We start from the raw sequence: 21881 nt of genomic DNA, 5'->3' as shown, positions 1-21881 counted from the left end.
CAGGGAGGCCTGTTGTATCTGAAAGAATCTAGAAACCGTGAGCCTATATAGGATTGTTATCTAGGTGATACTTGAGCAACATGGACACTGCTGTTCAGACTCCAAAGGCGTGTTCTACTTTGTTTCTGGACCAGCCACCCAGTTGTCTTAAATTCTGCCCGACTGCTCCCAATCACCTCCTCGTCTCCACGTATCTTCTCACAGAAGTAGCCAGTGGCAATTCGGCTCCCAACTCAGTACGCACCGGAAGCCTTCAACTCTTTAGATTTGACCCGTGTTTATATCAGCTGTGCGTGAAAACTCGCAGCTATTTACTGAAGTGAACCCGGACTGAGTTAAGAGTAATATAGCTCACTTATACAGCGGCTGCCTTTGGACTTCGCTGTCTTCGATTTTCAATTTTCACCACACGACCCTAGTTTATTTGCAGTTGCCTTGAGCACATCAGTTGTCTCGTTATATCGGATCGAGGCAACGAATGACCCGGCACCCTCAACTGCTGTAATACAGTTTGTGCGCTCAATTCAAGTCCATGAAAATTCGGACCAGCTTGCCCTGTTTCTTGCATGGATTCCCCACAACGTTTCCTTAAATGGTAGAGATTACCCAAACCAGATTAAAGACGGTTTTGCAGTTTCATTTTCAGATGGCCGAGTATCTGTCTTTTTCTCGAAAGACGGCGCAAACAAGCTAGACCAAGATTCTGTCTGTGAGATGCAATTAACCGGTTACCCGGTTGAAATTTGGTACGTGGCCTTCCATTTCAAAATAGAAGAAGGCCAATCAGCACTTCTTTTTGCAGGAGACGATATGCAACACATTCGTGCAGCTTCCTTAGACACGATGACGGGAGCTGAAGATATACTCCCCTGCTCCTGGCAAGTCGACGACCGTGGTCGGTTTCATGATGCAGGAGTGACTTGTATTCTTCCACTTTTTCATGAAGGCGCTGGCACAATAGTCCTAACAGGCAGCTATGACGAGCATATCCGAGTTTACCACTTCAAAACTAGAGGCGAGGTCCTTGCAAGTAAGAACCTTGGAGGAGGAGTCTGGCGGTTGAAGCTGATAAAAGAGGAAGAATTACCCAATATCTCAAGCCAAATCCAAGGACACAGTTATACAATTTTAGCCAGTTGTATGCATGGCGGCACTCGAATCCTCCGTATAACTCATACTAGGGAGCATTGGGAAATCAATATTCTTGTCGAATTTAAAGAACATCAGAGCATGAACTATGCTTCCGATGCTTACACTGGTGCAAGGGACGACGACGATGCGAATAATGCCAGACATAACTCCGCGCTCTTCGTGACAAGCAGCTTCTATGATAAAAGGGTTTGCGTATGGGAAGCAAACTTGTGATATTCACAACAAGTTGTCTATAATGTGTATCAACTAAATCCATCGTCTGTTATTTGAGAATATTGGGAGTAAAGTTAAGTGCTATCTATATTCGTAACATCAGGGCAGTGGTGTCTAGACTTAGAGAGAAGGTAAGGCCAACAATTCGAGATTATTGTATCACTCACTGCGGAGTCGCATGGGCATTAGCCTATCTAAGGAGAAAGATTATACAATTGTTTCTAACTGTCTAGCATAGCGAATTGCGTTTTCAATGACCCCTCCTCCTGTAAGAACAATCTCCTTCTCTGTTTGAGGTGCAGCATGCTCGGACTGCTCATCTTGTGTTGGAAAGTATACTCGGCCATCTCTCAGGTGCCAGCCACGCTCTTTGGCAAATTCTATGACAGCGCCTTCGGAATTAAAGAAAAGAAGGTTTTTGGTATTAGAAATGGGCAATGACGGGTAAGCTTTTTCTGAACAATCAGCGATTTCGCTTCTGATAGTGCCGATTAAGATCTAAATTAATAATGAGCGTGTTAGCCTGATGTTTTTATAATATGGTGTACAGATGTGGAAACATACGTCAGAAAATAAACCGAAGTCTGGCGATGGCACATTTTCTAGCTTTGTCTCCCTCCACACCTTATCGTAGCTTCCTTCCATAAGACTCCTCTCCAGCTCTACCGAGTACTTAATATATGGGTCGTCTTCAACATTACGTCCCTGGATGGAAGCCTCTTCCACCAAGCCTTCTAGTACAGTGTGAAAATCGGTATTGTTGCCCATGCTCAGTAACAAAAGGAGATAAAGGCCCGTGATTTTGCTGCGCTGGCTTTTTTGTAGATCCACCTGGGACGCATTTCCTTTTGTAGCAATTATATGTCGTTCGAAATCATAAAATGGCTGGAGTTGTTGGTAGTATCTGGTGAAAGAAGGCGCGTCTCCTCGTCGTATCGATGTGATGGCGCCAAGCTCCAATACTTCACGGGCAAGAGAGAAAAGCTGAGGAGGTGTCAAAGATGTTGGTATGAGTGCGTTCAATTGAAGCAAAGCGCGCTTCGAGCGGCTGAGTAACGTCAGTGCTTGATCAAGCTGCTGTTTTTCAAGACTACCCCGAAGCTCCTTTACTAGGGCGTTCAGTTCGTTGGGGGCCATGATATATAAAGACTAGTAGTACGTTGTAGGGTATATGGCTTTAGAAACGGGATGTTGATAAGTGAAATAAATCTCAAGAGGCGCTTAAACGTTGGTTGACTGCTTTCTGCCAGATCAAACTGTCTGAGCTTCACCAAGCGTGAAGTCAGCAAGTGATGGATTAATACTATTTCCGGGGATGAGACCAATCAGAGCTTATTTGATGCCGCTTTAAATGGGCGAACTATGTAACTACAGAGTACGTACTCCGTACCTGTTCAGACAAGCTCTACGGAGTACTACAAATATTTCGTTCCTAACTCCACAGTTGACTACTCGGTACAACTTCATCAGAATCCGACTACAAATATTTGCTACAATGTAATTTCCAAGAGCCTTATCGGCCACCCTCTGCATTTTCTAGGTAGTCAGTTGACTAGTTAGTTAGTTACTTGTGAAACTCAAAAAGTCTGATAAATGCTGATGAATTGCTATTTCAAAACAAATCCGATATTTTATGAATGAAGCTCAACCATACATGGCAACGCAGTCATAGTATTCTAGCCATCTGCGACCAAAGCCGTATTACACTACCCTAGCTACGTAACGGAAATACTGTTTCACTGTGCTAGAGCAGTACAGTAATCGCCAGTAATCAGAACATCCCGCTGGACACAAGTGTGGCAGGCGTGTTGTGATTGGGATCCCGAAACTTATTGAGGAACTTTTAACTGCTGCTGCTGGTAGTACGGAGTACAGTGATGGCTAGCAGAAATTCTCAAATACAGACTTCAAACCGACGAAGGATGGGAACGACTTGACCGCGGCTACTCCGTACGCGGCAGCAAACAAGAAAACGTGGGCAAATGATTCTAGGTCCAAGGCGTCCACGGACTAAATAAGCCAAACTGACGGCGGTGATCAGAACCAGAAGGCTGTCTGGCAAAATGAAACGCGATTGAAAGAGAAGAACGAATAGTGAATGAGTTGATGGCGTTCAAAATAGGCGCGCCAGAACGGGTCTGGTGTCGCGAAATGTCTTACGGTGGGACAAAGACAATAGCACTGACAGCCTACACCTAATAAGGTGTTCAACTTTTTAGCTGAATGGCTAGTCGACTGACACTTACTCCCTACGGAGTATTTGGTGCAAGACGGTCTGGGACTGGCAGCTCACCATCTCACCCGTAACACGTTCTCGACGACTTCTTGACTTCAAAATGGCAAAATTTTCCTGCCCAGCCCGATCCCACCTCTCGCCCCCAATGCCACTCGAAATCCAGCCCCTCAGTCGTAGTCACGTCTTCCGGTCGATTTCGACTATACCGTATCCTCAAGGGCTGGTCTCAAAATTGACAGCGTTCAACTCATTTACTGAAACTTTGCATCCTTCTGCGCCACCTAAAACCCATATTGTGGTGTTTCAGAGGCCGCCAGTTACAAATGTGGAGCCCAGCCTCTTGACAAGCACCCTAGGCGGTCGTTACACTTTTCATCTCAGCGCAAAAAAAGAAAGGTACGAAGGCTTGATCCAGATTCAGTAGTGAACCTATGCTCGAACCTCGGCGCATTGAATAATGCAGATGTTAGCATTGGTGTACGGAGTAGTTATACTCGTTTGATTATTTCCGACCTATCCTCACAGAGCGCTACCACTAAATATCCGCGAACGTTATGTATTTGTTTTGCTATCGCGCCATAGTAATACCCCATGTTTTCAAAAATGATAATTACTTGACAATTGAAGATCTAAAAGTGTTGGGTCAATTCTCCCAGTTTAACCCTCATTGCTCTTACTAATAACCTAGATATTTAGCCCTATATTTAGCATGCCGGGAAAAAGTATACTAGGTCAATGAGGGTTCTCTAACACCCTTGCTCCATGCTCATTATTGAAAACTACACACTGAAACGCAGTACGGGGCAGGATTAGTATTAAGACACAAAATTCCATAGCAGAAGGGGCTGGATGTGAACCAATGTAGAGTTGCCAAAGTGTCAAACGCCCGGTATCATACACCTCGGGTCAGTTAATTCCCACCAGCTCTCCATTGAACCCTCTTGTGTTCTGTGTGGCTGTTACTGTCATCATGTCCAGGTTATCGGCCCCTTCCGACATTCTCTTCGGTTACCAGTCTGGGCAGACCTTGGGGATATCATTCAGCGCCAGACCGAACGTTCACATAGCCTCGGGACAATCCCGATCTCAGGGCTGAGGCAGCTTGTCACAGCCCCACGTATATACTCGAATTTGGAAACATACCCGTTATTCAACGCGGCTAAGATGAACTTGGTGCAGAGAGTCGCGGCCACAGGAGACCGAGGTGGCGCATCAGGGATAATGTCAGTTCCCTTCGCCATAAAATCGACAAACTTGGTCCAAACCCTGAGCCGTATCGCCGTGATTACGCTTACGTATTCCCTGCATACAATCCTCCACTCGGGAAATGTATAGCTATCACTCCTTTCACAGTATGAGTATGGACGGAAAAACATACCCAGGGGCTTTCTCTGCATTTTTCGGTGTAGTCCGCGCATGACGCGTAGGTACCACGTCGGAGCCCTCCACTGTGATGGCAGTTCCTACTCCCACCCGCCACACTAGCGAATGGCCAGGTTGGCAAAGACAACACGAGCGAATCTTCTCCCCCGCCCGCCCCCCCAGGTTGTGTGTTGCCAGCCAAGCCGCGCTAAATTCACGTGGCTGGTGTCGGTCGTCGAAGGCCTGGGCGGTGCTGATGATACCCTCCCTGCACGCAGGTGTCCCAGATGCCACCCTCGCGCTCCCCGACTTGGGCAGCTGTGGCGGACGGCCAAACAAACGGAATGGCAGCTGCGTGCCAGGCCAGTATCATACATATTTCTCTATTATTCTTTTTCAGCCAATTTACTACCCAGTAGCCAAGGGCCAATCCGTTGATCACTTCACCAGATCTGAAAATGCTCCTGCCAACCAAGTGTTCATACAGCTGGCTAAGGCTTGACAAATTATGGGGCGGCCAAAGTGATCACATCTTTTTGAACTTATTAATATTTCTAAAAGAAAAATACAAATTCTTCTACTCCATATGGAGCAGATGGAGAATGCCCCGCAGCTTACGCACCCGCAACTGAGGCATACATGCGTGGGCCACGTCTTTTGGCATCAGTCTGGTCTCTCGAAGAAACACGGCATCAGTGCTAGCGCGCCAACTACTCTAGAACAACGATATGAAGCGCAGGAAGTTCATGCAGACCTAGTCAAGAACCCGCTTCGGCTTGTGCAGAAAATGGGCTAAAACACAGGACAAGACACCACGCCAGGCAACAGGTAAGACCATATGTATACTTAACAGAGAGCACAACTGGAGATCAGGGGGACAGAAGCCTTCCAGGGCTTCTAATAAGCTCACCCTTCTGTGGCTGTTTTGAAATCCAAACTTGCCGATCTTGTCACCGCGTTCTCTTGGCCCGACGACACTACCCAATAATACCGGTCCCACTCGGAAATCCGACACGGAAGAAACCCAATCACCGCAATAAAGCTGCAGAGTCATGAGTTAGCGTGAATATTGGCCTCTTGAACTAGGCCCATGTGTCGTGTTGATATCCTTGGGGTCTCCATCGTACCGCACAGCCCAGCTATCATCGGCTTGTGGTTCACATGGTTCCATGTCGCAATGGGAGCTCAAAAACATATAAAGGCTGCGCCTGATTCTCGCCTTTCTTGAATATCTCTCCCATCGCAGGCACAGCTTCCTTCCAATTCTCCAGTCTTTTATCATTTCAATTCCTCCTCCATAGCCACCATGAAGTTCTTAGCTACTATCGTGAGCTTTGCTGCTCTGACCATCGCAGCGCCGACTGCCCTGCCTGCCGAGACCCTCGAGGTTCGAAATGACAATGCTGTCACCGATCGGCTCCTCTTCAGCGATTCTCTCCCCGTGTTCCTCAAGGCTCGACAATCTAAGAACCCTGCCCATCTCGACTGGAGCTCAGATGGATGTTCCTACGTTCCCAATGCCCCCGCAGGCTTCAACTTCGTGAACGCATGTTACCGACACGATTTCGGCTACCGAAACTATAAGAAACAGCGCCGATTCACTCCCTCCAACAGAAAGAGAATTGATGTTTTGTTCAAGGCCGAGTAAGTTACGCTAAGCCGTAAGTTCCAGTAGCAAAATATCCTAATATCTACCTTTCAGTATGCGTGGCCTCTGCGAAAACTACAATGCCAAGAGGACCTGCCGTGCTGCTGCCAACCTCTATTATTTGGGTGTCCGCATGTTTGGTGGCATTGGCAGATCCCTTGATACCAGAGACATTGATGGTGGTGATGCTGAAGAGTACCAGGAATACCTCAAAGCCATGGAGGAATACAAACTCGCCGTGGAGGAGGACAAGAAGGCAGGATTGCTTCCGGCCGACTTCTAGACTTTTGGCCATTTACTTGGTACATAAGCGCGGTTTACTTTTCTCTTTCTAATTGTGAAATACGCTCTGCTATGCCATTTCACACTGTACATATATACCTACTCCGTACATATAGTTACGCATCCAGTTATAATATTATGAAGTTCTGTGGGGTGTTATGAATTTGTGCCTTTATTTTTATTTTTATTTTCAATTTATGTGCTCATTCCCACTGTGCGAAATCCCTTACCCTACCAGCCGTCTTGCGAGCCGAGATGTGGGGATGGCGTCTTTCAATTCATGGTATACGGAGTATGCCATCCAGTATGGAGTAACTAGTGCCTTAAACTCTATCAGGCGTCACCTAGAAAGAGTTAAGCTTAAATTTCATTCCGTGCCAGGGCAGGTCACACGGGCGGCGGGGGTGGCGCCCCCTTAGTGAGCGGACGAAGATGCAACCACACCCCGGAAGGATTCACAGCGAGCCGCGACCGCATAGTTAGTTAGCTAACTACGCGGTTCAGGCGCGGGTAACCCCTGACAAGGCGGGTGTTGCAAGGGTTTTCCCAGTGTCCCGCATCGACTTGTCAGCTATGTATTATTATTTGTTTTGCAATGGCTGTCGTCAGCGTGTTAGCTCAGTAATGAATAAGTCTCGTTGTGCCGCTCCAGCTCTGGCGAAGCTGGGGAAACTAGTTAAGCTCATTCCTTCTGACTAGTAGTTAGTTAGGTGGTTCGTTTACGACGTGCAGCACGAAGTTTTCCTGGGGTTCTCCACGGGTCACTCCACTCCTGCGAAGGCAAATGACGAATCGATATGGCCCCGCGGCTGGCGGTCGTCACAAAAGGAGCCTTGATCATGGAATCGTCTGTTGAGCTGGCCCACTCCCGGCACCGCTCGGCTTGCAGCCATGGTTTGACCGCACTGGCTCTGTTGTGTAGTTCAATCCCGCGCAGGCCCTTTGGCCATGACGATCATCCTTGCCAAACCCACCCAAGTGCCTGGAAGAGGTGTCTTGAACAAAAAACCGGGAGTGCGAGAGAAAAAGTCTGGTGACAATAAGGTGCGGTAGAAGTTTCGGCTATGCTTCTGGTGGCATGCTTCGAACATGTGAAATCTCCCTCTGGGCCGTTTTCACGCAGCACTCCAGCCGACATGAGCTACGCAGACCACAGTGCCAAAACTGCCGGCCAATTGGCTAGGCCAACAAGCTCGGCCATCAGCCGTTCCAACCGCCATCCTAGCACGGACCCAGATAATAAGGGACAAATACGAACAAGCGGGGGACTCAAGCAAAGTCAAGACCGCCATTATTACTCAAGCTTGCGCACGCCCTCCCTGCACGACTTTGTCTTGGAGCCAGTATTAATAATAATTGTATAAGAGGCAACATTGTAAGGCAGATTTGACGCTTAGGTTCTATAAGCGACGGCTGCTCAACCACGTGCAACGGGGAACAGGGTATTAACGGCAGCCCATGCCAGGAATAAGTTTTTTTGTACCCTGGCTGTGAAGCATCACCTCCATCCAAATATGCATGCAAGCGTGCCGTACGCCGTAGATCTCTCGCCAAAACGGACGTATGCACATACTATTATTGCAAATCGCGGCTCGAAAAACCCCGACCACCAAATAACCAAGATGACGCGAGCCAACTCCCATGCACAATAATGCCGCGCAACCCGCTAATATGTTGGATGTAGCTACCCCGTGGCCCAGGGACCCACGGGCGCTGGTTAAAGCGTAGACCAGGCCGCTATGGCTTCACCCGCTACCCCAAGGTACTGATTCTCGACCATATTCAGGAATTAGCCCTTCCCCGCGCTCCCCCACATTTTACGAGGCTTGGAGTTGGTAGGCCTAGGTCCGAGAAACGACTACCTTCGAATTTGTGACGAATCCGCACATACCATCGAACAGTACCATGTGTTTCCTTGTTTCTTTCTTCTTTTCTTTTTCTTTTCTAGCGCAACACGTCCGCCTCGTGCCCTTGGCCCCTTTTGCGAATTGCAAGCGATTCATATCAACGATCGAGTTCTAGATCAAAAAGTCGTATATGTGCATATGCAGTTTTGATAACGCTATCAAAAATTCTATCTAGCTTCTATGTTAGACAAAATAATCTAACGATGTATATCCAAGGTGCACATACGTCAATCACGGATTGTCAATGCTACAAGGTAGCAGAAGTGATGGCGGGTATGGCTCTAGGAAATTCCACCCCATATCCTATTGAACCCTCAAACGGATGCTTCCACTCCATAAATTTCGCCCAGCCTAAATACAGGAGAGCTATTAGTAACCGAACATCTACAGGTACCGAATCCAGACAATCAACTAGAGTTGACGGAAATTCGTACCCCAGTAGGCGCATTTTCGCCCTAAAAATTTCCCCGCAAAGGGAATCACCACCATTGTAAGGAGGAGCTCCAGCTGTCGCATGCTCTCCTGCCATTCAGCCTCGGCATCGGACTCGTCGTCGTCATCATCATCAATATCGTACATTGATATGTGGTCTTCGAGCGAGGAATCTGACGCGGATGAGGAAGGAAGAGAGTCAATATCGTCATCACCGTCGTCGATAGCAGAAGTAAGATGTTGTGAGGCAAACAAATAGCCCGATTCGGAGGGCGACCCAGACACAGACATGGTTGTTGCAGAAGAGGTGGAGCTGCTAGTGAGCGCTTTAGAGGGTAGCGAGGGCGAGAAGGGAGCTTTGGCGTCTAGAATAGTCAGACAACATTGATGAGTTTCCAGGCATATGTAAATATAATTTTGAAAGCCCGCTCATGAATCTAGTTCCAGCGCATCCCCAAAATGGGCTCGACGGTTGACGGTGTTGTCATGGCGGCCAACCCCGGCAATTCGATTCAATCCCGTGACTATAGATCACGGGATCGCTTCCTCGGAGATTAGTCATAGGGTTTTGGTAACAGCAGGTATATCGTCACAAAAAGATTCGACTCACGAGAATCAGGCCCTCATTTTCCCTCATACGTATTACAAACAGGCATCCCAGTCAACAACTACCTAGAAGGTTTCTACTCTTTCAAGACCACCTACCAAGTGATAATTCCCCCTGCCCAGCATGGCGGACACGGTACGTCATTTTTCGATGTTCCATTTTCTCCCCCACGACAGTCGCCACACTAGTTTTCGATCAACGACCATCAGTCAGCCGGGGAGAATCTTTCTCTTAACTAATTCTGACTTTGTATATTTATGATATAGGAAGTTCAGCTTCCCGAGAGGAAGCACAGAAAATCGGTCGCGTTCAGTGAAGGTACCACTATCATGGATGCGAACGGGGCTATCTCAGAGGCGAACCATGGCACGAAGTCCACCGCTGAGAAACATTCAGCCGGCAAGTATCTTGTTAACAACTCAGCTTAATAGCTGCTAATTTATTTTCTCCAACAGTGACCAGCGATAAAGAAGTCGATGAAGTGACGGATCTTTTCAAGGGCTTATCTAAAAAGAAGAAGTCTTCGAAAAAGAAGGATACTGAAGCCGCAGCCGATGCCGAAGATGGGGCTGCTGACGCCGCGTTTGATCCATCCACCATGAAAAAGAAGAAGAAAAGTAGCTCGAAAAAGAAGGCTGCTGAAGCCGGAGATTTCGATGCCAAACTCGCTGAAGCTGGCCTTGCCGCTGAAGAAGAGGCCGTCCCCGAGGAAAAGCCATCTCCTGAACAGATTGCTAAGGATCTGGAAGCCGGAACTGGTATTTGGGCTCACGCTGCCACGCAGCCTATTCCTTACACTTTTCTCGTCACTCGTTTTTTCAGCCTTATCCACAGCCACCATCCAGATCTGTTGGCTAGTGGGTCCAAGTCATACAAGATTCCTCCACCACAGTGCCTGCGTGAAGGTAACCGAAGGACCATTTTCGCGAATATCGCAGATATCTGCAAGCGTATGAAGAGATCAGAGGATCACGTCATGCAGTTCTTATTTGCTGAATTGGGTACCAGCGGCTCCGTCGATGGTAGCCGACGATTAGTTATCAAGGGTCGTTTCCAACAGAAACAGATTGAGAACGTCTTGAGACGATATATTGGTACGTGCTGCATTACTATGGTTGTCTATATATTTCTTATTTACTAACCCTTCCTCTCGTAGTTGAATACGTCACTTGCAAGACCTGTCGCAGCCCAGACACAGAGCTTAACAAGGGAGAGAATCGCCTGTATTTCGTTACTTGCAACTCGTGTGGTAGTCGTCGTAGTGTTACGGCCATTAAGACTGGTTTCCGTGGCCAGGTCGGAAGACGGAAGAGACAGCCGTAAACACACACTTTGGACCTACTTCCTTTACTTTCTATTTTATTAAAAGTAATGTTCCAATTTCCCTATGCAATTTTCCATTTTCCCCCATTATATTTGCGTTCAGCATACCATGTACCTTTCCTCCTAGTTCGCAATTCTTGTGGGTTCTCATATTTTATCTTTTCTTACCTCAATGCATGGTGGCTTGAAACGGCCTAAACAGAAGATTGATGATACCTCTTACTGTATGGTAGTCTGGAAATTGAACCGGAATTGCTTTTGGTGTCATTGCTTACTCTAAATTCAAGATATACATTTCATGAATTTAGATATATATTTGAGAAGAATATCCTCCGAATTAGTCCGAAATATATATATACATTACGCGTGAGAAATAGAATCATAAAATAAACCCAACATGTCCAGGAATGAAAGAAAAGAGATTCTGTATCGGGTAAGCTCTATGCTCCTACGCCTGCACTACTCGCAACCCAGTTGGCGAAGGCTCGTGCGTTTCTTGTTTGGAGATAAATAGTTCCAGGTCCAGTGAATTTACATACTAGGCCTTCTCCAGAACTCACAGCGGATATAATACCACCAGAAGCTACACGTTCCATTATGTAGTCACAATTCCAAGCAACAAGATGGCCGTTATCCACAATATATTTCTCGCCGTTGACAAGCTGGTCGATAATGAAAATCAAGATCGTTAGCATTGCCCGCTCTTCTAAAGCACAAGAAAAGGATGGTTGTTTCGACTTACATCCTTTTTGATGATTGCGCCAAAGCTATGCACAAATAGAAGACCAGTGCCTGATATAGTATAAACGAACCATCCCTCTCCGGAAAAAAACGCTTTGCCTAAACCCTGGCGTTTGTAGTCTTTTAAGATACCCTGGGTGCAAGCCAGAAAGCCATCCTTGCCAACATACCACTTTTCCTGGCCGGTTAGGCGGAGAAGGGTAATATCGCCCAAGGAAGAAGGCGCCAGAAGTAGCTCCCCCGGGCCGGTGTATAAAGAGACTGACATTTCACTACCAGCCAGCATTTTCTTCATGGAGAACTTCACTGAGCCTCTTAGGCTGATAGTTGGAGACATAGCAATCATCGCTCCTACAGACATGGTCGGGGTCAGCCTCCAAGTACTGGATTGGGCAAACCTTTATATATCACGTGGCACAGCCCGATTCGGACATACCGGGCTTTGCAGACAGCGGACATCCCATTGCAAGTTGAATAGTCACGATTGAATTGGAATCACGATGGCTAATGCGATAGCTACCTCCGTTGAATGTGCCAACGTCATCACTCAATGTGGACTGGGTGCCTACAAATACCCCTACGGGCGGCGCACCGCCGGGTATTTGCTCCATTGTTTGTGACGGCGGCGGCGTGGGTTGGGCTACCGGCGGGGGAGACATTGCAGGTGCAAGCGGAGGTGGAGGTGGAGAGACATGACCGCCAGTCGGAGGCGGGGAAAATTTGGTAGCCTCTTGAGCGCCCGGCGGAGGTGGATAGTTATAATTCTGTGGGGGAGGAGGGGGGAATGTCTGCTGGGGAGGAGGAGGGTAGGCTATGGGATGAATAACCACGAGTTAGGCGTGCTCAGACGAGGAGGCAATCGTGCGAGTTCTGCTATAGAAGCGTGGTTCTTATACCTTGATTCGGCGGTGCTAACGACTGGCATTAGTTTACGGGCATTTCCTTGAACATGCGGACTTACGAGGAAAATAGCTCCCTTGCGACGAGGGTTGTTGGCCTTGCTGGAATGACATGATAATGGACTGTGCGCTGATGAACGACGAACAACAATTAACGCTTTGGTATCATACGTAAGGGCACGAAGAATGGGAATGGGATGCCAACAGCAATGTAGTAACCAGTTACAGCGCCTACATAAGAACCGAGGAGACAGGCAGGGAGAGGGGCGAGACTTAAGTGGGCAACTGATCCCGTCCCTGCTTGCCCCTGTCATCGGCCGACGCTGCTTGCATGGGCTGCGTTGGACCGCCTCACGATTGGCTCCGCGATTTCGGCTTCTAAGCGCCCACACGCACCTCGCATTCTGGTAGTACATAAACAGCTGTCTGCCACGGCCTTGAACGGCTCCGGGCGGGCTTCTGGTTGGAGAAATGCCGAACCTAAGAAAGATATTTTGTTTTGTTCATTCAGAAATAACTGGCAACAGCTCAAGGTACGGATTAATGGGATTAATGCCATGCCTATTTGTCTGTGTATCAGCAGACCTGATTTGGCCAGACTGAGAGATGATTTGCGTCATCCCCACTGACCTCCAGGCCGGCGCCTAAAACGAATCCTTCCGTCGACGCTGGGGTGCACCGAATTATCTTCAGAACAGGGATCACTTTGCAGGCCCAGCGAAGATATTGCGGGAATTGATTCGCCAGGAAAAACAACTTCAACCGGGTGGAAGATTGTGCCATTGGAGGCTCCCGTCCAATGAGGAGCGACTTGCAAGTTAACTTGGTCGCGCTGCTTGGCGTGGTGCTTTAAAATCGGACCTGAAACACTTAACTGCTGACAACAGACCTGGCTTTCTCCAGCTGCACTCATGTTTGTTTTGAAACACCGAGCGCTTTTCGCACCCAGACGTGCTAATATCTGGCTCTGTTTGCTTGAGCTGTGGAGATTGGTTACCACTTCTAGCAATTCCGAAGCGGTTCGTAATGCGCCCACATGTCTCGAGGGATATTGGCAGACTTGTGTATCCCTTGCCTACCTTCATCGTGACTTTTTGCTAGACGAGCTTCTAGCCTTCCAAAATAGGCCTCTGGCGGGTGGCTATGAAGGGTATATCAAACTATCACGGAATTATTTTAATATTGCGTCCAAAATCAATATGCCTTTTGAGCTCTCTGTACTCCGTACGCAGTACAAAACACCTTTTTGACTGGTGTGGCTCGACATTGGCATATAAACACTGGCATTTTTCATTCCAGCCTACTATGGTGTCTGGCCTTTTTTTTACGACACTGCATTGAACATTATGGATTTTCCATTCTTCAATATGGAAACACTGTGGCCTTGATATCAAGTTCATTGCAACAATTGACTAGCCTCAAACTCATGCATGTGCTAGTGGGCATCTATACACACCAAGTTATATGCAGTATATGGTGGCACAATTCACACCTTGTATGATGGATAGCCATAAAGGAAGAACCCATCAGTGCATCTTACCCCATAACTATATGCCCCTATTTTGTCTAAGAAAACATGTTGTATGACCTATATTTCGATATTAGGAAGTATGATACCCTGGATATTTCAGAATTACCTTTGCAATATTGAAAGTTTCATTTGATATATGATATTGTTCTTTTACTGATGGCTGGGCGGGTTTCTCTCCTGATATGCGTGGGTTATAATGCCATCTTTAAGATGACTTAGTATTGGAACAAATCGATATTAGCTATCTAGCTTTACGGAGAAACAACAGGTATCCTTGCTGTAGAGGCAGTTTCAAAAGTGGAATCATGCAATCAAGACTACTGCTTACCCAGTATGTCGTACATGCACATCATCATCATCATGCTGCAGGCCGAACTCTCTGAAATTTACTCCCTAGCAGCCAGGTCAGCAACCAATAATGACTCCCAGGAAATATAACCATGATTGCTGATATTTATTAATAGTGAATGGGCTAAGCAAACTACAAGTCTACAACTAGTATGGATTTCATCACAGTCATGTGGCTGGTCAGGGCATGTGAAGCTTGAGAGCTCACGTGGAGGAAGTTGAGCATGAGCACCACACAACAAGTTGGAGGTTAGTAGACGCCAGCTCCATTTGGCTACCCTTCTTTCTTCGTAAAAGTACAATATGCTAACATAATATGTGTCAAAGTGGGGTGGTGGAAACAGTCGACGGGGCTTGAGCGACCACAATCTATGCCAGAAAGATTTGCGCCCCTAAGTAAATAAGCCTGAAAATCGCCCGCTGTGTCAGTATGTCACATCCCATGCCCTTTTGTTAGTGCTGAGGTCTCCTTTGCGAAGGTGCGCGGCTCGAGGAAGGCTCTCGGGTGTAACGAGATGGCTAACTATCATTTTTTAAGGAGCTTCCCGTGCTGAACTGACCTTCTCTTTTTAAGTACATTTCTATAATTTACTTATATTTGTTGGCTGTTTCTTAAGAGCATGACCTCTACAGGTGGTTGAGTAACCTTCAGTGCAGTCCATTGGGTTGTCTACATGAAACCAGTTACTCTCCTCTAGCACCCAGCAGGCCGAGGGAATGAAGGCTTCATAAATAAAGCCCCAGATCACAAAAACCAGTCGCATTGAGAAAATATATTTCTCTACCAAATAATCAATTTCACAATAGTTTAAATAATGGCTGTCTCATCTGCCATTGATGCTGCAATACAATCTTTCTCATCTCTTCCAGCCGCAATTGCCGCGATTTACAGCGCTGTCGGTGACCGCAAAATTGCTAGGTCAGATTTCGGGTTTGCAATTGTTGATTGGGCAAGCTATATGGTGTCTATCGAGCCGTATGTCCGTCGTGCACTCGAATTTCCAGATATCGGACTACAAGCCCAAAGAGTGCTAGACCTTTGCGTTTGGCTTGGTCACTGGCTATACTCGATCGGATTTCGACAATCGCGAGCGACTGCTAAACTGCCCACTCTCCAAGGACTTCGCTTTCCATACTTTTGGTTGGACAAAAAGTACCAGCGCTTCGAGGCCAAGCTACAATTGATAAAAGTCGAGGGAGAACAGCTCAAACAAAGCGTATCCTCTTTAATGGTAAACTATCTCTTTATTGGTCTTGTCAGTCAAATTACAAGCTAGCGGATACTCATTGCAGAGTCTAGGAGAGCCCACTGCGCCTATCGCTTCACCAAAAGCTAGACCAAGATACACCTCTTCTTCCAGAGGAACCCTCTCCAGTACCCAGTAAGTAGCTTTTATTGCCTATTCGATGGAGCCACAGCTCAATCCTACGTTTAGATTTACGAACGATCCATGAGACTGCGAACAAACTGGACTCGGTTTCAACGCGTCTACTCACAAAATGATACCTATAGATGTCAGCGGCATTGTCTAAATTATTGAAACTTGTACATTCAATCCGTATGAAGACACCAAACTTACGAAATTCCTTTATGAAGTGCCTTATGATAGCAGAGATATATGTATGTAAAAAACCCAATACAACTCTTGTGAAACTCGGTCCATGGTGCCTTCCAAAATTTCCCTATCAACAGGCCTAGACCAAAGCACTACTTTTATGCTTTTTAGTAATACACATAACAGCCAAAACAATGTATACAACTAACGTTTAACCCATCCAGATCTTCACTTCGAGATTTACAAATATCAATAGGGCAAAATATACAACCGTTCTTACATGTGCACATGTATGGACAAGTACTCCGTATATCCCTGAATATTCCCGGGCAGTACGGAGTATACCCATCATAGTCTCTGCTTAGGCTAGGTTTTACACGTTATGTATTCTAATTAACAAATTATGTCTCATGTGCTCAAAAGGAGATACTGACAGGGTATCTCAATGCACTCACCTCCATCTTCTATGCTTGGATCTTACACTCCTAGCCCGCTGAGTGAACATACTGAGTAAAAGCGGCCTGGTGCTGTGCCTCAACAAGCGATCGTTCCGTGCCCGATTCATTTAATGTCCTGGCTAATTATTCATAACTGAAATTACCTAGCACCGTTACGTTTTACTAGCCGAGAAATCCTATACATCAATATTTCAGAGCCGATAGAAGTTATTTTGTGGCCCAGGGAAGTGTGCTTGGGCGTCTGACTTATAACAGCACCTCTGACAACATTTGAAGCCCTTGCATACAGCACTTTTGTTTTTTATGGTTTTGTGCTAATAGTGGCCTTGGAGGAGACAGAGTCTAGAGTAAGTTAGGGTTCTGCGATTTAAGTAAATACCCCTGTACTCTCAGGCGTATAAGATAGAAAATATTATTTGCATATTGAAATGCAGAATTGGGCCAGAGACTCTGAATCCATTCCCAGATGGCTCAGTGGTAATTGTTGCCAGTGTACAGAATCACAGCAGAAATATTACCTAGTATGAGTAAAAATAAATCCATACAGCAAAGATAAACAGTAGTACATACATCTAAGACCTGTTGAGGAAATGGAGGACCACAAAAGCACAAAAGAAAAAGAAAAAAGGTGGGGGAAGGGGAAAAGGGAGGGAGAAAAAGAGGGTGTGTATAGACATTCAAGAGTCTCACTCAGAGAATTAATTAGACACGGAAGGAAACCCAATGGGAAAACATAGAAAAAAGATACAAGTAAATAATGAGCGTATCATAACAAGTGCCCCTGGGGCTGCAAGCGGACTCAACAACAACACAGTAAATAAAATACTCTTTAACTAGCCCAGCTGAGGCGTGAAAGTGTAGGGGAACGAAAATTACGTCTAGCAAGAGTTTTTGTGGAGCGCAAGGTAAGCCGCAAATGCTGGCAGTAAAAGACTACTAGGCCAGTTCAAATTATCCATGTGGATGAGTTGGTTACCACTAAAGTTAAATGAATCGGTAGGGTCTCGCGCGTGATGGTTCGAAGACATTGTTTGAGAAAGCAAAGCAGGCCCGGGGTGGGGCATCAACCGGTATGCTTGAAAAAAGCAAACTGGAGATGGCATCGCATCTCAATTCATATCCCTTACTGACGGAATTGGTCTCCATTCCGCTGTTTCAGAGTCAACCGAAAGAGGTGTTCCAAATGCCGTGTACTCCGTAGACGCCGTTCTCCTGACATAGGTGATGGTAAACAGAATTGTTGCCCCATTAAACCAAATGGGGTGAAAAAAAGCCAGATAAGTATCGTGATATGAGGGCGATGGGTAACTAGAAGATCCCGTTGACGATATTTGAGCCAATCGTAGCACCGGCACCGAAAATAGCTGATCGGACAAGACATTAGTGTACTTGATGGACGGATACATATATATAACTGAACATACCAGCATTCCCCATTTTCTTGCCGAACTTCTTGCCATTCTCTTCGAATTTGCTCGTCTTTTTTCCCCCTTGGCTACTTGAACCAGCAACTTCGAGTGGCATGTTTCCATAGTTTGTTGGCTGTGGTGAGAGAACTGCCGGCTTCTCATCGATAATAGTGACGTATGTTCTTGGGAAAATTCCCTCGAGGTTTGTCCGCTCATTCCTTCCACGCCACCCTACACCAACAGGTCAGTACACGAAAAAAATAGTGATAGCAGGGCAAAACCTACAGTCGTTGTTCATGTGCTCGAGAACTTGAATTCTATCGTTGGCCTGCAAAGCTAAATCACCGGCATCTGTGGGAGTATAGGCATAGAGTGCGGATGCCATACACAAAAGTGGCGGGCTAGACGCGTAGGAGGGAGGAGGCGCTAAAACCCCATATGAGGTTTGGTCGTGGCCATTCTTCTCGTTCGAGTTCAAGGTAGATATGGGTGTCACAAGGCTGGTGTCTGCCGGTGAATTCGATACGGGTGCGTGTAGCTGCGTTTGATTTGGAAGCTGAGAGAGAATAGATGATAGTTGGCCAGGTGTAATGACGGATGAGTCGCAGAGGAACTCCAGTTCCTATGCAAGTTTAGGGAGGATTAGCATGAGCAGACCGAAACAGGCAACGAAGTTGAGTGGTTAGGCGTAGCGTACTGTTTTGATTGTGCGTAAGGACCTATTGGTCATGGCGGTAGAGGCATCGCTTGGGGTCATGATGGCGAAAGCACGAGAGGATGCCCGTGCCGGCTGAGGGATGGGTGTATGACGGGGTGATACTTTTCGCGGAGACCGGGGGTCGAAACGTCGTTGGGCGACAGGATGTGCGACTAGAGAGATGGGGTGGGACGATGAAGAAAGGCAACAAATGGATAAGTCTGGATATGTAGTCAGTGCGTGAATCCAACGCTGGAGTTGCTGAGAGTTGGATTGTGTTGATGACGGCAAACCTTCAGGGCTCGGCTCACGTGGAACCGCCGATGCAAACCTTTTGCTCTCGTAGTTAGTTAGTTAGGCAGGCTGGAGAATAATATGACCACAACCACGGCGAAGGCCTCGAAACTCTGGCCACACGGCTCCGCCCCAGCGATGGAGCGCCGGATGTCGGCGGGCAGAACTAACTAACCAACTACAGCTATTTAGCTAGCGACTCGACGCCACTCCAGGGCTTGTTCGCGATGTGGGGTTCTCCAGCGATGTTGTGTCTTTGCAAACGGATTTTCGGCCACCCGAGACTGCGGCCTTTGGCTGTCTGGTTCCGTTTCTACCAAGCGACAATAACCAACTAGCTAACTATTCGATAATGCGTTCCAGTCTTGCCGGCAGCACGTCAGCCAAACATCGGGATCCAACCTTTCTACGCTTTCGTCCACACACTTTTACGGTGAAGCCGCCACTTTCCTTCGCTCGCATCACACAGCCGCCGCCGAACCGTCAGTGATCCAGCGGCTCTGGAAAACCCTCGGCGATCTCTTTTCCTGATTTTTCGTCATCTAGCCGACAAAGTGTCGCTGATGATTTGTTCAGAATCAACCAGTTAACTACCGTAGTTCATTAACTACTTCATGCAGTTTTCGAAGACAATTGTTGCTAAGACCTAGAAAGTTTCCAACTAACTACACAACCAACGAGAGATACTTAAGTAGTTAACTACTCCGTAAGCGAGCGGAACCAGCAGTGCCTTCCATCTGGGAATGCATCCCCAAGGTTATGATCATGATACAAATTAAGAGCCTCGTAAATATCCGTCATGGTTCGAATGCCTGCGCCTGATATTATCTTTTCAAGATCAACGGCTCGATAAAGAAAGATAAGTTCAAGACTTAGCTAATGTTTATATTGCAGACAGTGTATATACATACATGTGTTCTTGATTGCCTTGACTGAGGGACCGTTCACAAATGACTAGATACTTCTCAAGAAGGTCGAAGCGTTTGTATACACATACATATCTAAATGGTAGTACGTATTCTAAGTCTTGCGGACTGGAGAACACCTTTGGGACTCCATCCAGAGGAAATCGCTGCATCGATTCTCCTTATTATTGGACCAAAGCGGCCGTTGTACTGCTTCTGCCCATTCTCACGGCTTGGGTAACGATTTCTCCTTGTGCAAGCTCTCTAATGTCTATAACAATTATTTTATGGGGGGCATACAAGTAGTCGTTAATTTTCTGGCCAAGTTGTCAACAGAAATAGCCGCTCCATGGTGAGGAAATAGCAAATTTTGAAGCTTTTCGTAGTATCCAAGAGCAAAAGGGGATATATATCTTTGGCATTTTTAGAATTTCATTCTAGATATATTTAGTCACACTTGCACCCTAGTCGGATTTTTTAAGAGCAGCACCTCTATTGATTTAGGTCAGTTGTAGGCCATATATAGCTTTATCATCTTCGCTATTTTGGTGCACTTTACATTGCCCCGTTCACTCCTAATAGGTATGGGGTAGAAGTATACAAATTATTACACTCTATCTGAAATAGAGTTTCTCGAGTAGAAAGAGAAGCTCCAGTTAAATGAAAAGGTTCTTAAAAATCTTCTGATACAAATTCACCTTACCATGCTTTGACTGCTTCAATCCCAGGAGTCAGGAAAGCTGCAGATGAAGTGTCAAATAGTTAAGTCTGCCAAGTGGTTGTAGGCCAAGCTTGACCGACCAGAGGTATAATGAAACAATTGCCCCCATATACTCCGTATAGACGTGCTAAATCTAATGGAAATATGGAATAGCTTCTCGATAATATAAAGTGATCGGCAAAACGTTGATTTCCTTGGGCCGAGCCCTAGAAACCACCAGTGTTAAACAATCAGTACGGAGTAACTAGACCTCCGGAGTATGGAGTAGACCTCCGGAGTACGGAGGATAGTTAGTAAACTACTCTGTAGTTGGAGCTCAGTTGAATTAGGTAGTTAGATCCTCTTTATGATACTCCTCAGCCAAGAGACCTCCACAAGCTGTGGCCAATGCAACATGCTTCGCTCCAGTGCCTCTACACCTCTCACTTCATCATCGCTGCAGAAGGGCTGAGTGTCAAAACACTCCTGTGTAAAAATTGTGCAGTCGAAAAATGAAGAGGATGAACACTTATTCTCCGCATCTACCTGCTGATCATTTCCTGGAAACATTTGTATGATCGGGGAACATAAAGTTACAGGGTAAGATCTCTTCTATATAACTCCATAGATGTGTGGTGTGAATCGCTGAAATTCTCCGCTTAGCTGCAGCTAGTTGAACTACCCAGTATGTACTCTGTGTCCTGTAGGGCATTATCTATGGGTATGTACTTACATAACTTCACTAGGGTAAGTATGCAACCTCAGGTCTTAGGTAGGAGAAATCTGTTAACTGGCTTTTTAGACAAACAAATCCTGTAAAATTCCGCAATGCTGATCGGGCAGGGGGGGTTCTTGGAGGCCTGCAAGCAGGAGTGCAGGCGAGCGAAAAGCATCGCCGATACTACTTACCTCATCATCTCAGACGCGTGCTGTGGCAGAAATTACCCGTAAGGGTCTAGCTCCAAAGCTTATAATTACGCTACGCTACATTGGGCCTAGCCCATTTCTGACTCATCCGAAGTGGAAGGTCTGAGGGTATGAGGCAACGATACTACTTACCTCATCCCCTCAGACGCGTGCTGCTAAGGTTCTTTAGCGCGAATTTAGTGTTTTGAACTAACCCATTCTGGTAATTCTGCCAGAGCCTGACCAGCACAGCGTCTGAGCCGGTTTTCACAAAA

At 46.6% G+C, this 21881-nt stretch overlaps 8 protein-coding genes across 8 annotated transcripts; 4 read left to right on the top strand and 4 right to left on the bottom strand.

Moving 5' to 3' along the window:
* Positions 1 to 80: 80 nt before the first annotated feature.
* LOZ57_004237 (uncharacterized protein) lies at positions 81 to 1365 on the top strand (the record flags this gene model as incomplete). The annotated part of the gene is made up of 2 exons (XM_049253282.1): positions 81 to 289; positions 351 to 1365. 2 exons carry the CDS (start codon positions 81 to 83, stop codon positions 1363 to 1365), a joined length of 1224 nt encoding a protein of 407 aa, XP_049107628.1.
* A 207-nt stretch (positions 1366 to 1572) lies between these two features.
* Positions 1573 to 2502, bottom strand: RPN12 (regulatory particle non-ATPase; the record flags this gene model as incomplete). Its single annotated transcript, XM_049253281.1, has 2 exons — positions 1573 to 1863; positions 1930 to 2502. The coding sequence occupies 2 exons, from the start codon at positions 2500 to 2502 to the stop codon at positions 1573 to 1575; spliced, it is 864 nt and encodes a 287-aa protein (XP_049107627.1).
* A 3767-nt stretch (positions 2503 to 6269) lies between these two features.
* Positions 6270 to 6894, top strand: LOZ57_004235 (uncharacterized protein; the record flags this gene model as incomplete). The annotated part of the gene is made up of 2 exons (XM_049253280.1): positions 6270 to 6607; positions 6666 to 6894. The coding sequence occupies 2 exons, from the start codon at positions 6270 to 6272 to the stop codon at positions 6892 to 6894; spliced, it is 567 nt and encodes a 188-aa protein (XP_049107626.1).
* Positions 6895 to 9047: 2153 nt separating this feature from the next.
* LOZ57_004234 (uncharacterized protein) lies at positions 9048 to 9523 on the bottom strand (the record flags this gene model as incomplete). The annotated part of the gene is made up of 2 exons (XM_049253279.1): positions 9048 to 9151; positions 9235 to 9523. 2 exons carry the CDS (start codon positions 9521 to 9523, stop codon positions 9048 to 9050), a joined length of 393 nt encoding a protein of 130 aa, XP_049107625.1.
* A 439-nt stretch (positions 9524 to 9962) lies between these two features.
* On the top strand, positions 9963 to 11162 carry SUI3 (translation initiation factor eIF-2 beta subunit; the record flags this gene model as incomplete). The annotated part of the gene is made up of 4 exons (XM_049253278.1): positions 9963 to 9974; positions 10106 to 10242; positions 10302 to 10933; positions 10996 to 11162. The coding sequence occupies 4 exons, from the start codon at positions 9963 to 9965 to the stop codon at positions 11160 to 11162; spliced, it is 948 nt and encodes a 315-aa protein (XP_049107624.1).
* A 440-nt stretch (positions 11163 to 11602) lies between these two features.
* LOZ57_004232 (uncharacterized protein) lies at positions 11603 to 12562 on the bottom strand (the record flags this gene model as incomplete). Its single annotated transcript, XM_049253277.1, has 3 exons — positions 11603 to 11824; positions 11905 to 12254; positions 12340 to 12562. The coding sequence occupies 3 exons, from the start codon at positions 12560 to 12562 to the stop codon at positions 11603 to 11605; spliced, it is 795 nt and encodes a 264-aa protein (XP_049107623.1).
* A 2934-nt stretch (positions 12563 to 15496) lies between these two features.
* Positions 15497 to 16185, top strand: LOZ57_004231 (uncharacterized protein; the record flags this gene model as incomplete). The annotated part of the gene is made up of 3 exons (XM_049253276.1): positions 15497 to 15913; positions 15982 to 16063; positions 16118 to 16185. The coding sequence occupies 3 exons, from the start codon at positions 15497 to 15499 to the stop codon at positions 16183 to 16185; spliced, it is 567 nt and encodes a 188-aa protein (XP_049107622.1).
* Positions 16186 to 18003: 1818 nt separating this feature from the next.
* On the bottom strand, positions 18004 to 18489 carry PIN3 (protein that induces appearance of [PIN+] prion when overproduced; the record flags this gene model as incomplete). Its single annotated transcript, XM_049253275.1, has 3 exons — positions 18004 to 18059; positions 18120 to 18335; positions 18390 to 18489. 3 exons carry the CDS (start codon positions 18487 to 18489, stop codon positions 18004 to 18006), a joined length of 372 nt encoding a protein of 123 aa, XP_049107621.1.
* Positions 18490 to 21881: the final 3392 nt, after the last annotated feature.

This window comes from Ophidiomyces ophidiicola (assembly GCF_022830035.1).
Source record: "Ophidiomyces ophidiicola strain CBS 122913 chromosome Unknown scaffold_17, whole genome shotgun sequence".
NCBI lineage: Eukaryota > Fungi > Ascomycota > Eurotiomycetes > Onygenales > Onygenaceae > Ophidiomyces > Ophidiomyces ophidiicola.
The sequence above is the reverse complement of the archived record's forward strand: the minus strand, read 5'-3'. Positions and strand labels throughout refer to the sequence as shown.